We start from the raw sequence: 12,293 nt of genomic DNA, 5'->3' as shown, positions 1-12,293 counted from the left end.
GCAGAATCTTGCTAAAATGGTAACCGAGTTTGACTTGGCGCAATAAATGAACTGCCCGAGGCATACCCCGAGTCTGACGCGCATTCCACGGCAAGTCGAAGCAGAGGCTCGTTCGAGTCGTAGCTCGTCGGCACATCTGCGGGGAGATGAAAGGGATTATAAAAATTGAGAAAATATGGCGCAAAGCCGCCCATATTTTCTTCTGTCTGGTCGTCATGGTCGTGCATGGGTTGTTCCGGTCGACTATTATCTGATGCTGCTCTCGGCGTGGCAGAGCGGGAAAGGGGGCCTTGGAGTCGTTGGCGTGGATGATGTAGTAGCCCCTGTTGGGATTTCCCGGAATAGTTGAAAGATCTCGTCTCGGATGATGTCACCCAAATCATGTAATACCTCGAGCTAATGGGCGCACAGGAGGAGTCAGTGTAGTGTCCAAGTATCGAGAGCTCTCGCCATGAATATCGTCAGTGAGTGGGAGAGAGGCTGTTGCTTACTTGGGCCCCGGCGAATCGCTGCTCAACGCGTGTCCTCACAGCTAGAGGTAGCTTTTCTTCAATGTGCTTCTTCATCTTCTTCCACTGCGCCGCTGACTTGGCAGAGTTCCCCAGATGACCTCTGCTATAGTCTGTCCACACAGTATTTAGTTGTACATGTCTTTCTGACCAGTATCAGCTGTTCAAGATATGCTCACATGGACTTGGCAAGGCCTTTGGGTTAGCTTCTGGAAATAGAATCATGTAAATGTCCAGCCACTTCTGCTCTTCAGTCAGGGTGCCGGTTGTCTTGCGGCATTCACGAAGCTTCTTATCTTGTGCATCGTTGATGCCCTGCATTCGAGTGACGTCCCTTTTTTCACAAGGCGTATCCGACCTTGGGTGGTCATTGAGTTTTGACTGGTCGTCCATGGGGTCACAGCAGCGAGGGCAAGTGTATTTGGGAAGTCGGTGCACCCGAGTGAGATGTTCCCTAAGATCAGTTGGGGTCAGCCGATATTGCCGCCTATGGGTATTGTTGGATTCCAATTGATGCTCGATTTCAACAACAGGTCATAAGAGGCGGTAACCTACTTGAGGCGATGTATACTAGGCCAGCCTGGTCCCGCACATGCTCTTGAACAGCAAGCCAATGTTGGATCATGCTGGTAGAAGGGACAGGCAAACAACTTGGCTCCGACGTCTTTCTTTGCACGTTTATTTCCACCTCTGTCCCCGTCGTGTTTGTCACCATCTCCGCCCTCGGAGGCTCCGTTTTTGTCGTCGCCATCATCACTCAATTGCCTCTTGGAGCGGCTGCGACCAGAAGTTCCACTGGACTTGCTGGTACTCGAGTCGCGAGTATTGGACCCGCTAGGGGTTGGATCGGATCCGTCAGTAGCCTCAACAGCACAAGATACCACCGAGAGTTGTTTGTGTAACCACATGTTGAATGCAGACATGACGGCCTCGATAGCTTCTTGTCTCTTGACGGCAATATACTGGTTGGGAGGACGAATGTTATGCCCTTTGCTGTCAGATTGGCGACTGGCAGTCTTTTTGGCAGCTGTGGCCGACTTTTGTTTCTCCATGAGGCCGGAGTGCTGTGTAAGTTGATAATTACAATTTGGGAGACAGCCCAAGTCTAGAGAGTGATTTTCAAAGACTCTCGATATGGACTTGATATTAACGTGCAGTGTCAATGGGGCTTTGAATAACAGAGGCGAGCCATCGATTGCACGAATCCCAGACCGCCTGTATTCTGTCAGTATCTGAGATCATTACTGCACAGTCAACGAGGGTCTTCTGACTGTTCGTCCGCTCCGCTTCCAGTTTCAAGATCAGAGACGTTCGCAGCCCGCTGGGCTGAGGCAATCCCTTCCAGCGCTCCTCTGCGATCTTGAATAGAGAATAAACATCTGGTGGAATTTCGATTACGACACAAGTCGGCAACTCTATTCCACCACGAGGGAAGAACGCATTCCTGTGCATATTCTCCAGACCTATGTGCTTGATTGGACAAGAGGTCAGATCGGCTGGCAAGCTGATAAGGCGGATTCCCTAAAGTGTCGTCAGCATGAATGAAGGGGTAATAATAGTCCAGCATGGCTTAAGTAGATGGGTTTACAGTTTCCAGGGTCGTATTTTTCTTGGCAGAAAGGACATCACGCATAGAGCCGTAATGACAAAGGAGCCGGTGAAGATATTCTCAAGACGTATGGTTGCTTCGAGTGAGTTCAATCAATAACACAGGATGTGCGCATTTCTTCCTGTCTTCTGTTGACGCGGAATTGCAAAACAAGAAGCTGAAGATTTCTTGATCAGACAGAAGAAGGCGAGTATCGGAATTGCTGAGCGCTCTATTTATGCTAGGATGGAGGGAGGGATGCAGAGAGATAACGCGCAAATGCGCAGAAAGCGATTGCGAGCGACACACTCAAAGTCAAAGGTGGAGGAGGAAGGGCGCAGGTGCGGCTGGGGCAACCCAATCATGATGCGCGCAGACGGCGCCTGTTCACTGCCGATCGCGCAGAGCCTTGGACCTGCGATTGCGCGCACAAAGCTATTATGCAGCCGGCTGTCGCCTGTACGCAAGACCGACAGTTTCTTGAAACTCATGTGCGAAGCTGCGCTTGGTTGAGGTGTTGATTTCCCATCGCCGGCGAGAAATTCGTGGCCGATCTATAGGTTCTGTAAATGTGCGCGGCCGCGAAGGCGTCGTTGGTATCTATATATATATATAAAGTTGGGACTGAAAAGGTCATTTCGGGCTCAACACCACAGTAATCAAAAAAGTGTATGATCAAAACAGTTGAGCATTCTATTTGACCTTGAGTGAATCTTGAAAGCCATTGTCAGTACCACCACAGGGTAACGAAACTCTTGTCATACCCCATCCGTCGCGCCCTTCTTCCAAGACCAAAGCATCATGCCTGGACAGCAAGGTTTCACTTCTATTTCGTCCAACAATAGGTATGTTTAATGTCGTAGGGAGGTTCGAAATTAACCGTGTGTTGACTCCTTCGGACAGGCCTGGACAGACCCCATCTGTCATGCTCGAGTCGTATCTGGCCAGCGAGCTCACAGTGACAGAGAGATTGGCAATGGGAGTCACGAGTTTCTCAAGCGGCAACAATACAAGCAACAGGGACACGACATCAGGACAGGTGTCGTCCTCATCGCAGACAGGACAGGGTGGAGGTCAGAACTGATGCCATGTTCTTGATTTTGCGTTGCAGAATTGGGCGCGTGCTTTGTGTGTACAATATATGTCAGTCGAGGAGGAATGTTGACAGCTCAGAAAGCGGCGGGCAGAGCGGAAAGGGATGTACCAAAACAAGGCAACAACACCGATATAAACAATGTAAACGAATAAGACGAGACGAAGAATGAAAAAAGTTTGTATCAAAGACGGCTCGGGTCGATCTACCTCGGTAGGCATTTACTCAAGTTTTCCTCTTCGTTCCTCCCAGTGGTATCAAGATGTTTCGGCGCCGTGTGCAGCTGCAAGTTTTACACCGCCAGAGACTTCTGTATCATGACTGCCATCATAGTCTCGTTTTCATTCCAATCAGCGTGGAATCTAAACCATCTTGTCGCTTCTTGACATGTAAGGGTTTTACGTTAATGCCGCACCAAAGAAAATGGAAAGAATCTGTAGAGTCAGAACACGGACAAGTGCAGTCACCAGACAAATCACAACATATAATGGCTACTATATAATATCCACAGCTCGAGGGCTACTTGGGGATTGGTTTCATTTGCGCTTGGAAGAGTGAGCTGTTTGTTGGGCAGCAAAAGCATATCCACGACTCAACAACAATCATTGCCCCCCAAGATCCGCTTGCTTGCATTATCAGATATACATGACGATGAATAATAGCAAGCACGTCTTTGATCTATGCTCTGTTCAAGAGATTCAATAGTGGCTTGCATCGGACCAAGCAGAAACATCAGTCATTCGTCTGATGTTGGACGTCTCTGCGCCCCTCTCTTATCAACGAGGAAGCGAGCATTTCGGGAAGCTCAATACTCTCTCCGTCTGTTTACCCTAGTTCGTGAAAATATGCATACTGGGTGATTTAAGCATATATTCTCCATCAGCAGAAATCGCCGCTTCTTGACATCTCTGCACGTGTCAGACTCGTTTGGCAGTCTTGTCCCTTGAGACGAAGCGGCCCTCGAGAAGTGAACTTGCTTACATGGTGAAGAAATAAAACCTCGTCTATGGCCAAGACATTACATTAATCCGAGATGACGACATGAAAAATAAACATCTGTGTCAGTGGAAGAAAGAAAAGGCCGGCAATCAATTTCAAAATGTTGCTGCATGTGACGTGGCCAAAGGAGGGCCAACAAACAAATTCCATCCCCCAGCTTCAGCTGTAAGAATGGGTTGCCGTTATAGTAAAGGCACTTTGAACCACCACACACACACCCTTGTTTCATGCCATCTAGGTATAATCCCGTCAGAACTTCTTTTTTTTTTTTTTTTTGTTCTGGCCCCACCCCCGAAACCAGCATTATCCAACTCCACACAAAAATAGAGTCTCAAAGAAATGTTTTTGATTGTAGGATTCAGGAATCCCGCATCCTTTTTGAGAATTCCAAGGGCCGAGAGGGTGAGAAAATGGGAATATGCAGCGGGAGGAAGAATCCTTACCATTTTGAAAGCAGCCAATCTTACCGTGTCATCCGCTCTACAGCGGCTATGTATGTAAGGTATATATATACATATAAATATGTATGTCAGGCACTTGCAGGCTGAATACAGAGGGCATAACCGACGTCCGCAGTAGGAAAACGAAACCGACTGCACATGTTGTTTGGCCTAAAAGAATACTCTGCAACCTCGTTTCTCTCTTTTTCCCCCTTGATTTCACGCATGTGCGAATTTACTTAGAAACAGTCAAACTTCGTCACTTTCCCCCCCAAAATCCTTTTTGGTTCTCTTAAGCGGCATTATTCACTCCGTTACTGGCCTTTTCCGTCTGATATTGCTCTTAACCCCCCTCCCACTTTGAGAGGGGCACCATGTCATGGTCGGTTTTTTCCTGACATCTGAAGACTAGAGGATCCTATTCGGCCTTCCTAGCTTGGGGAGGCAACCACACCCTTTCCTCCCCAATTGTCTATCCCTCTCTCTGCGCTCTCTATATGCTGCTCTCCTCTTTTATTTTCCCTCCCTCGCTGCGCCGCCGCCCACCACCTCCACCACCAACTTTTTCAATCAACCAACCCGTTGCTCTCGTCAGCACAAGAAAACTATCCCTCGTGACATGCAAACCCACCCACTCCTCTTCGTCCATCTATGTGGTGGCAGAACAACCCCCCCAGCCTGATGAGTGAGTGCATGGAGCGAATCAAAGATATCGCGGCAGTTGTTTCGTCCCAAATGAAATCACACACCTTTTCTTTCTTTCTTTTTCTTCGGTGCTTACTAACTGGATCCCGACTCAACGTGGCATATCGAACCCCCCCGGCCAGTATGTCGTTTTCAATTGTACAACAAACATATTCAACAAGTAATCATCATCCTTTTCATCATCTCTTTGCAAATTTATTCTCCTCCATTTTTCTTTTCCAAAATTCACCCAGAGAATGACTCTCGTATTTTTTTTTTTAAATATCATTTCTTATGTGACTAGCTGCTATAGTATACAGTTATTTACTCCATTTACCTTTCCCTCACCAACCACGTCTTCGCTTATATATGGGAAATTTGGAATCCCAAAGATTCCCGTACTATACAGTTACAGATTTTCCATGGACGGAAACAGCAGCAGAATGCTTTTCTGTCCGCCTGGCTCCGCTTCTCCAGATACTCGAGCTTTGGATGACGAGAACCATCATCTTACACTCTAGAGCCACCCGAGCCACGATCGCCTTTCAAAAATAAAGAACCAGGTGGCCGCCATGTTTTTGTTCGCCTGACCTCCCCACGTCAAAGCCTTCCACCTATTACAACAAGGAGACATAAGATACACAGTCAGCCTCGAGACTGAATAAGAAAAATCATTGACCTTCGTGAAAAAATGATACCGAAACACAAAAAACCAAAGAGGCTGTTGAAAGCAGCGAAACAAAAATGACATTCGACACAAGAAGAAAAGAAAGAAAGAAGGGAGCTTCTCCTGAATAGCCCCGTCCATCCGCACCCCGGCGGTTGCCATGATCGTTTGGCAACCTTGACAATGACCGAAACCTGGAAGCTCCTTTATTTTCAACCTGCGCCCGAGAGTGGTATCGTGGACATCATTATTAATGGGGTTGGTTGTTTGTCGTCAATTTCGTCAAGCCCTCGTTTTGATCCCTCCCGTTTCCGAATGAATAGTTCGCACGGGGTATAGTGTATTATGAACATGTCGAAAACCGAGAGGAAAACCCCAACAACAAAACAACGCCGAGTTGATTATTTTGTTCTTCTTTCGAATATATTCCAAAGACCGCAACCCCCAAAAAAGGATGCAGCAAATGTCGAAAGCAACTTCTTTGAATGCTGGATGCCGGGCGCCACAAATGATGAATTATGCGAGTCAATGGACCAGGAAGAGAAAGACGTGACGACGCTGTGGCTGCGCTGCGGCAATGAGGGAAAGAAAGAGATAAAAAAAGATGGCTTGGTCATGTTGAACAAGACGAAGCAAGTGAGCTCCGAACGGTATATCGACGGAAAAGAGAAACAAGATCGCTCAATCCATCCAGATCAAGTTGGTGGTTCTGTGGGTCCCTAAGGGTATATCCTCCTGAAGAAAAATTGAATGAGGAAAAGAAAAAGAACATATTGGTACAAGCAGGCCGAGGAGAGCCTGGAGGTGGTGACAAGCAAGTCATGCAGCATTACATGCTCTCAAGTCGAGCACTGGGAAGCTGCATGGAAGGGTCCTCAAAGTCGGCCTTGATGGCCCATGGATCATATACACCTCCAGAGCCGTAGGATGGCAGCGAGCCAATGGTCGCAACCTCAACTGGGGGCTGGTAGGGCATACCATTGAACCATTGCTCATCTTGCTGTGGTGCCGGTTGGAACTGCTCCTGGATGTGTACTTGCGCCGGGGCAGCCTGAGTTGTGGGAATAGGCTGCTGCATTTGTGGCACGTATTGGACCATGGCCTGTGGTTGCGACTCGATTGGCGACGTGGTCTGGAGAGCATACGTTGCCTGCTGTGCTGGCTGATGTGTGTAGAAGCCATCCTGGTGTACCGAGGGGCTGCGTCCGGACGCTGGAGAGAAAGTCGCGGGGCTGCTTTGAAGAGATCCCGTCATCGCTGCGGCGTTGTAGGGAATCTCAATCATGGGCCGCTCGACATGCTGTCGCGGAACGTGGTATGCTGGCATCGGGTTGGTGTTCATTGTTGCAACTCCAGGGTTGGCGTGTTCAGTGACATAGTAGGAGTGCTGAGGCATACTCGCGGTCCTGTGGAGCATTTGAGCACCCGGGTGTTGCTCTTGCACGGGCTGGCTGTGGAACTCGTGAGTTACACTGTTCGAAACGCTGTGGCGGTGGCCGTATGGGTGCTGCTGCATGTTGTACTGGTTCATGGCGTGGCCAAAGTCGGCAAAAGACGCTGCTCGGTGAATCGAGTGACCGTGGATGCCGGGGTGGCCTCCCATACCGACGTGTGGCCAGTTGATTGCAGACATCCTTGGGGTCGTAGGGGACTCGCCGCTCTCAGAGTCCGATGTGCAGTCATCAAGGTCTGACGAGTGGATGCCCCGCTGGTGAGATCGGCGCTGGTGCTTGACCATGGTGGTTTTGCGACAGAAGCTCTTCAAGCAACCTTCGTGGGCGCACTTGTACGGACGCTTTCCGGTGTGGATTCTTCGGTGGCGAGCGAGACTCGAAGACTGGAATCGAGTCAACATGGTGAGGTTCAGTGAGCCAAGGTAAGGCTGAACTTACATCAGAGAATCGCTTGCCGCAACCAATGTGCTGGCATTGGTGAGGCTTCTCACCAGTGTGAGTGCGAATGTGGACTGTCAGCGCGCTGCGCTGGATGAAGCTCTTTCCACATCCAGGTGTGGCGCAAGAGTAAGGTCTTTCATTTGTGTGAATACGGTAGTGTCTTTGCAGATCTGACTTTCGGTTGAAGCTCTATGGTCATGGTGTTAGTGCATCGTGTACCAAGTGCAATGAGCAGATCCGAGGTAGGTTACCTTGTCACAGGATTGCCAGTCGCACTGGAATGGGCGAGCCGTGGGCTCATTCTCAACAAGCTCCATCAATTCCATCTTTTCGATTTTCTTTCTTTCCTTCTTATGCTGAAAGGACTATACCACACAAAGGTCGTTTCTTTGGGAGTGCGAGCGAGCCGTACTTATGTGCTCGTCTCAGGCAAGTCCTAGTCGTTGAGCACCCTGGTCTTGTGTGACAAGGTATTGCTGGGCCGGCTGGTTGAGCATGCAAGGATACTGTGGGTTTTTGTTCGAAGGGGGGTCAGGCACCGTCAATGGAACCTTGCGCGGGAGCGTATTGAAGTCGGATTCGATTAATGCAAGCTTGGCAAACGAGACTATGTGGTTGTCCTTCAAGATGGATCTTATCTGCTGGACCTTGAACAACACGTCGAAATGCGCCACGAAAGGTAACAAGTTCACAACACGTTGTGAGCGTCCAGCGCGGCGGCAATGGCTGTGAGGCTGGTAAGAATATTGCTTGGTATTAAGTGTTGGAGCAGGAGGAGGATGATGATGACTTGTTGCAGGCAATGAGAGTGCAAAAGAGAATGAAATAAAGGAAATGAGAGGAGAGGCAAACAAGTATGGCAATGAGTATTATACGAAACGGGCGTTGCCTGAAGGCCTGTTGATGAGTGATGTTCCTGGTGAGGTGGCGGAGGGTGGTCCGATATATATCGAAGAAGGAGACGCAAAGACGAGAACAAACAGGTAATGATAGTCAACGAGATAGTGGATGTGCTAACTTACAGATAGAGACGATGTCTTCCGTGCACGAGCACTAAGTTCCAGGGTCCCTCGAGGTTTCCCTTCGAGAGCCTAGCTGGGAATAACGTTGCGAAGGAAACTGGATCGACCAGCTAACAGTAATGGGGGAGGGAGGCGGCTGACGGTTGCCCTGCAAGGAACCGGAGGGAATCCAGACGTCCAAGGATTTGAGGTCACGGGCTGATGTTCCTAGGGCGCAACCTTTTGTTTCGAACTTCGAGTGTCCAGCAAACCGGCGTGTGATAGGTTTCGGAAACCCGGCGCACTTAGGCCAAGTAGGCAATAGGAGGATCGACGACTGTAAGGCGCTTGGACACAGAAAGTCCAAATGACTAGACAGACCTTAACTTGTCTGGGCAGTTTCTGGAGTCAAGTATGGCAATGATGAGGGGAATAGAGGTAAGATGATGCAGTAGGTGTTGATCTGTTTCCTTCTTCTTGGTACAATATCGTGGCTGACAATCCGACGGGGTGCACAGAAGCTGGCGAGACCTTAGTCTACTTGGGCGGTAGAGCTGGACGTTTTGACCTCGGAACGTCTAGTTTACTATACTTCTTCCTCGCAACGGTGATGAAGAGCCGGAGGTGTAATACGAGGTGTACTGTCTTGATGTTCGACACTCGACTATGCGGCCAGTGTTTTACTGCAAAGAAAGACAGATGAGAATTGTCGACCTTGCCAATCTTGAAAGTTGCTCTTCGTCATATAAAAGAGATGAATTGAGTTGAGGGCAAAAGGCTCCTTGGACTATGAGAGTGACTGAAACGAGATGTTGCCAGAGGTGGCGCTCTCGAGAGTTAAGTAGGGTGACGGTGCGGATGTTGATAATCGTGGATGCATATAGGGCCTGTCAACTGTATGCAAGTCCGATTCGAGGGGACTACCTCACAGGCTGCTATATCAGATATCGCACTCTGGTGTACCTGGCAAGGAGCGTGGAGCGACTTTCTTGTTTTTCGTGGGTATAGCCAGAGTAGGATATTGTGGAGTTCCAGAAGGCGGGAAAAGGAAAGAAAAGAGTGTCTGAGCACCTCGAGCTCTCATGGCTCGGGTGTGTGAACGAAAAGTGACTAGATCACAGGGGACCAGTTCGACAACGAGGAGTCGACCCGCGGTGATCCTCAGATTGGAGGGGGCTCCCTGTCAGAACGTGGCAGACGCAGAGAAGATCGATTATGGGCTAGCGTCGAGGATCAAAGAGAGAAAAAATAAAATAAAAAAGACCCACGGAAAAAGGGAAAAAGAAAAAAGAAGATGGGAAAGTCACCAAACCTGAAGTACATACAGCATGTACGTACTTTCAGGATGGGTCTGTCTACTTGGTCCTGCGTTTGATGTCCGTGAGTTCCTGAGATGGCGTCTGTTAGCGCAGGGAATGGCCAAGCATCAGGTGCCGCGAGTCGTCGATCATGGTGTGGAGGCGGATGACAGTAAGACAAGATTTCAACGTTTACTTACGTGCTTGCAGGACAGATCTCGTCAACGGGGGAAGAGTAAAGCAAAAAACTCCAACGCCCAACGGTCGCAGGCGTTGTTGTGCTTCACGGAAATTGTTGTTGCGCAGATCCTCAGGTCACGATATGAGAGATCAAGAATCAAACAAAACAAAGAAATACTCCCCCGAAATGTGAGCAGCGGCGCGTGGGAGTACCTGGAAGAGAAGAATGTCCTTGCTTTTCTCTGCTCGATAGGGTCCTTGCCAGAGAAATTATCTTGCCTAGGTATTCTCGAGGAGAGATATTCCTCGAAGAGGTTACTTTCAGTCGCCTAGCTCGGATGTGCCCGCAACATCGGAGCAGAACAGAGGCAGCGTCTCGAGTGAATCGACAAGGCTCAACATCAGGTACATGGCATAGCTACCTGCTCACCTATACCTACAGGGCAACAAAACCTTGTCTTGCGTGTGATAACGGCAGTATAATACATGGGCAGCGATTGTCGCGGCGGAGCCTATGCCGTGGTGGCCTACAGACAAGGATAGAGGGAGAAGGATAGTGCCGGGGGAAGACAGGCATACTACAGTACCTGGACGCAGACAGGGACAGGGGAAGCTTGGGTGCCAGATGGTCTGGTTCTGGGTAGCGTGTGTAGGCTCGCCCGCCCGTACCTACGTACCTCAGTCCGTACTCCGGCATGTACTCGACAATGTCGCTGCGCTGCAGTAGCTGCTTGTACCTTTGCTGAACAGTGGGGCAAGGGTGGCAGACGCCGCTTGCTGGTCTCTGCTGTGATGCGGGCTCAGGTTGCGGTAGAGTGGCAATCGCTAAATCATCCCCGGTCGGCTCTGGTATCAGTACCGTGGCTTGCGGGTGGGTATTGCGTGTGAGATTTGGTGCTGCTCTCAACCCAGTCCACCCCCCAAAAGTGCTGTTGCTGGCCGATGAAGAAACCGAGGCCGGGAGGTAGGTAATTTGGTAGAGAGCTGTGTGTAGTGCACCACTTGACAGTAGTGAGGAGCAGTGGTCAAGTCTCCGCCTGGAAGCACTGGGGTAACGAAGCGGAAGTGGCCCGCGTCCGCCGACGGCTTGGTCTGTTCAGAGGACTCGTTCGTCTATTGAGTTGCGGGCTCAAATAAAATAAAAAATGATTAGTAGGCAATAATATAGGTCGCACTCAGCTGAAATGAGAGCCACTGCTCACGTAACAGGAATTTCAATTTTTTTTGCCCTTCTCCTGTCTTTCTCCTTCAGTCTGTCCAGTGTGTAATTTCAAGAATCTAGGCTGGGAAAAGAGGTGGAAGAGAGGAGGTATCATTCATAGATGGCGGTGGGCAAATTGCTGGGCAACAACTTCCTACTGTCGTATCAGTAGTACATACGTACCGCACTTTGCCCAGACACAAGTCGACCAGGGCATCATCGTCTCCTGCGCAAAGTGAGGTAAGTGATGTAGTAACAGCAACATTCTCTTTCTCCAATTGCCTACCATTGTCCAGGTAAGCTAGGTAGTTTGCGCCTCCAGTCGTGGGCCCCTTAGTATGGGCAAAGGCAATAATTTACAGTTGACGCGCGCAGAGCGGGAAACAAAAACTGGCATGGTGCATGGCTGCTACTGCAGGGTGGGCGTGAGCACCACCCACCCGCATGAGGACCCCTTGTTCGCATCTGTATCGCATGTCTCGTAGGTGTGTGCAGGTGTTAGGGAGGTGTGTGCGCGTGTGATGAAAATGCGATCGCAGAAAGAAAATGGCATGCTGCCGAATTATTGCTACATACCACGTCGGCCAGGCCTTTCATGTTTGTGGAGGGGTTGTTGTTGAGAGGAGGGGGGAAATCAGAAGAGGCAGATGAGGGGTTTGCACTTTTGATACCATTGGGTTCTCAACAGCATGACAAGAACTAATGTGGACGGTTATTGTGAGGTAAGGTCCGATGGGC

At 49.5% G+C, this 12,293-nt stretch overlaps 3 protein-coding genes across 3 annotated transcripts; 1 reads left to right on the top strand and 2 right to left on the bottom strand.

The window, feature by feature from the left end:
* Positions 1–461: 461 nt before the first annotated feature.
* Positions 462–1,561, bottom strand: PFICI_11358 (uncharacterized protein; the record flags this gene model as incomplete). Its single annotated transcript, XM_007839939.1, has 3 exons — positions 462–622; positions 689–996; positions 1,065–1,561. The coding sequence occupies 3 exons, from the start codon at positions 1,559–1,561 to the stop codon at positions 462–464; spliced, it is 966 nt and encodes a 321-aa protein (XP_007838130.1).
* Positions 1,562–2,898: 1,337 nt separating this feature from the next.
* Positions 2,899–3,181, top strand: PFICI_11357 (uncharacterized protein; the record flags this gene model as incomplete). The annotated part of the gene is made up of 2 exons (XM_007839938.1): positions 2,899–2,942; positions 3,001–3,181. 2 exons carry the CDS (start codon positions 2,899–2,901, stop codon positions 3,179–3,181), a joined length of 225 nt encoding a protein of 74 aa, XP_007838129.1.
* Positions 3,182–6,809: 3,628 nt separating this feature from the next.
* Positions 6,810–8,201, bottom strand: PFICI_11356 (uncharacterized protein; the record flags this gene model as incomplete). Its single annotated transcript, XM_007839937.1, has 3 exons — positions 6,810–7,817; positions 7,873–8,064; positions 8,127–8,201. The coding sequence occupies 3 exons, from the start codon at positions 8,199–8,201 to the stop codon at positions 6,810–6,812; spliced, it is 1,275 nt and encodes a 424-aa protein (XP_007838128.1).
* Between the last annotated feature and the right edge of the window lie 4,092 nt (positions 8,202–12,293).

This window comes from Pestalotiopsis fici (assembly GCF_000516985.1).
Source record: "Pestalotiopsis fici W106-1 unplaced genomic scaffold PFICI_Scf_8, whole genome shotgun sequence".
Classification (NCBI taxonomy): domain Eukaryota; kingdom Fungi; phylum Ascomycota; class Sordariomycetes; order Amphisphaeriales; family Sporocadaceae; genus Pestalotiopsis; species Pestalotiopsis fici.
This window is presented reverse-complemented; position numbering and strand designations above follow the sequence as displayed.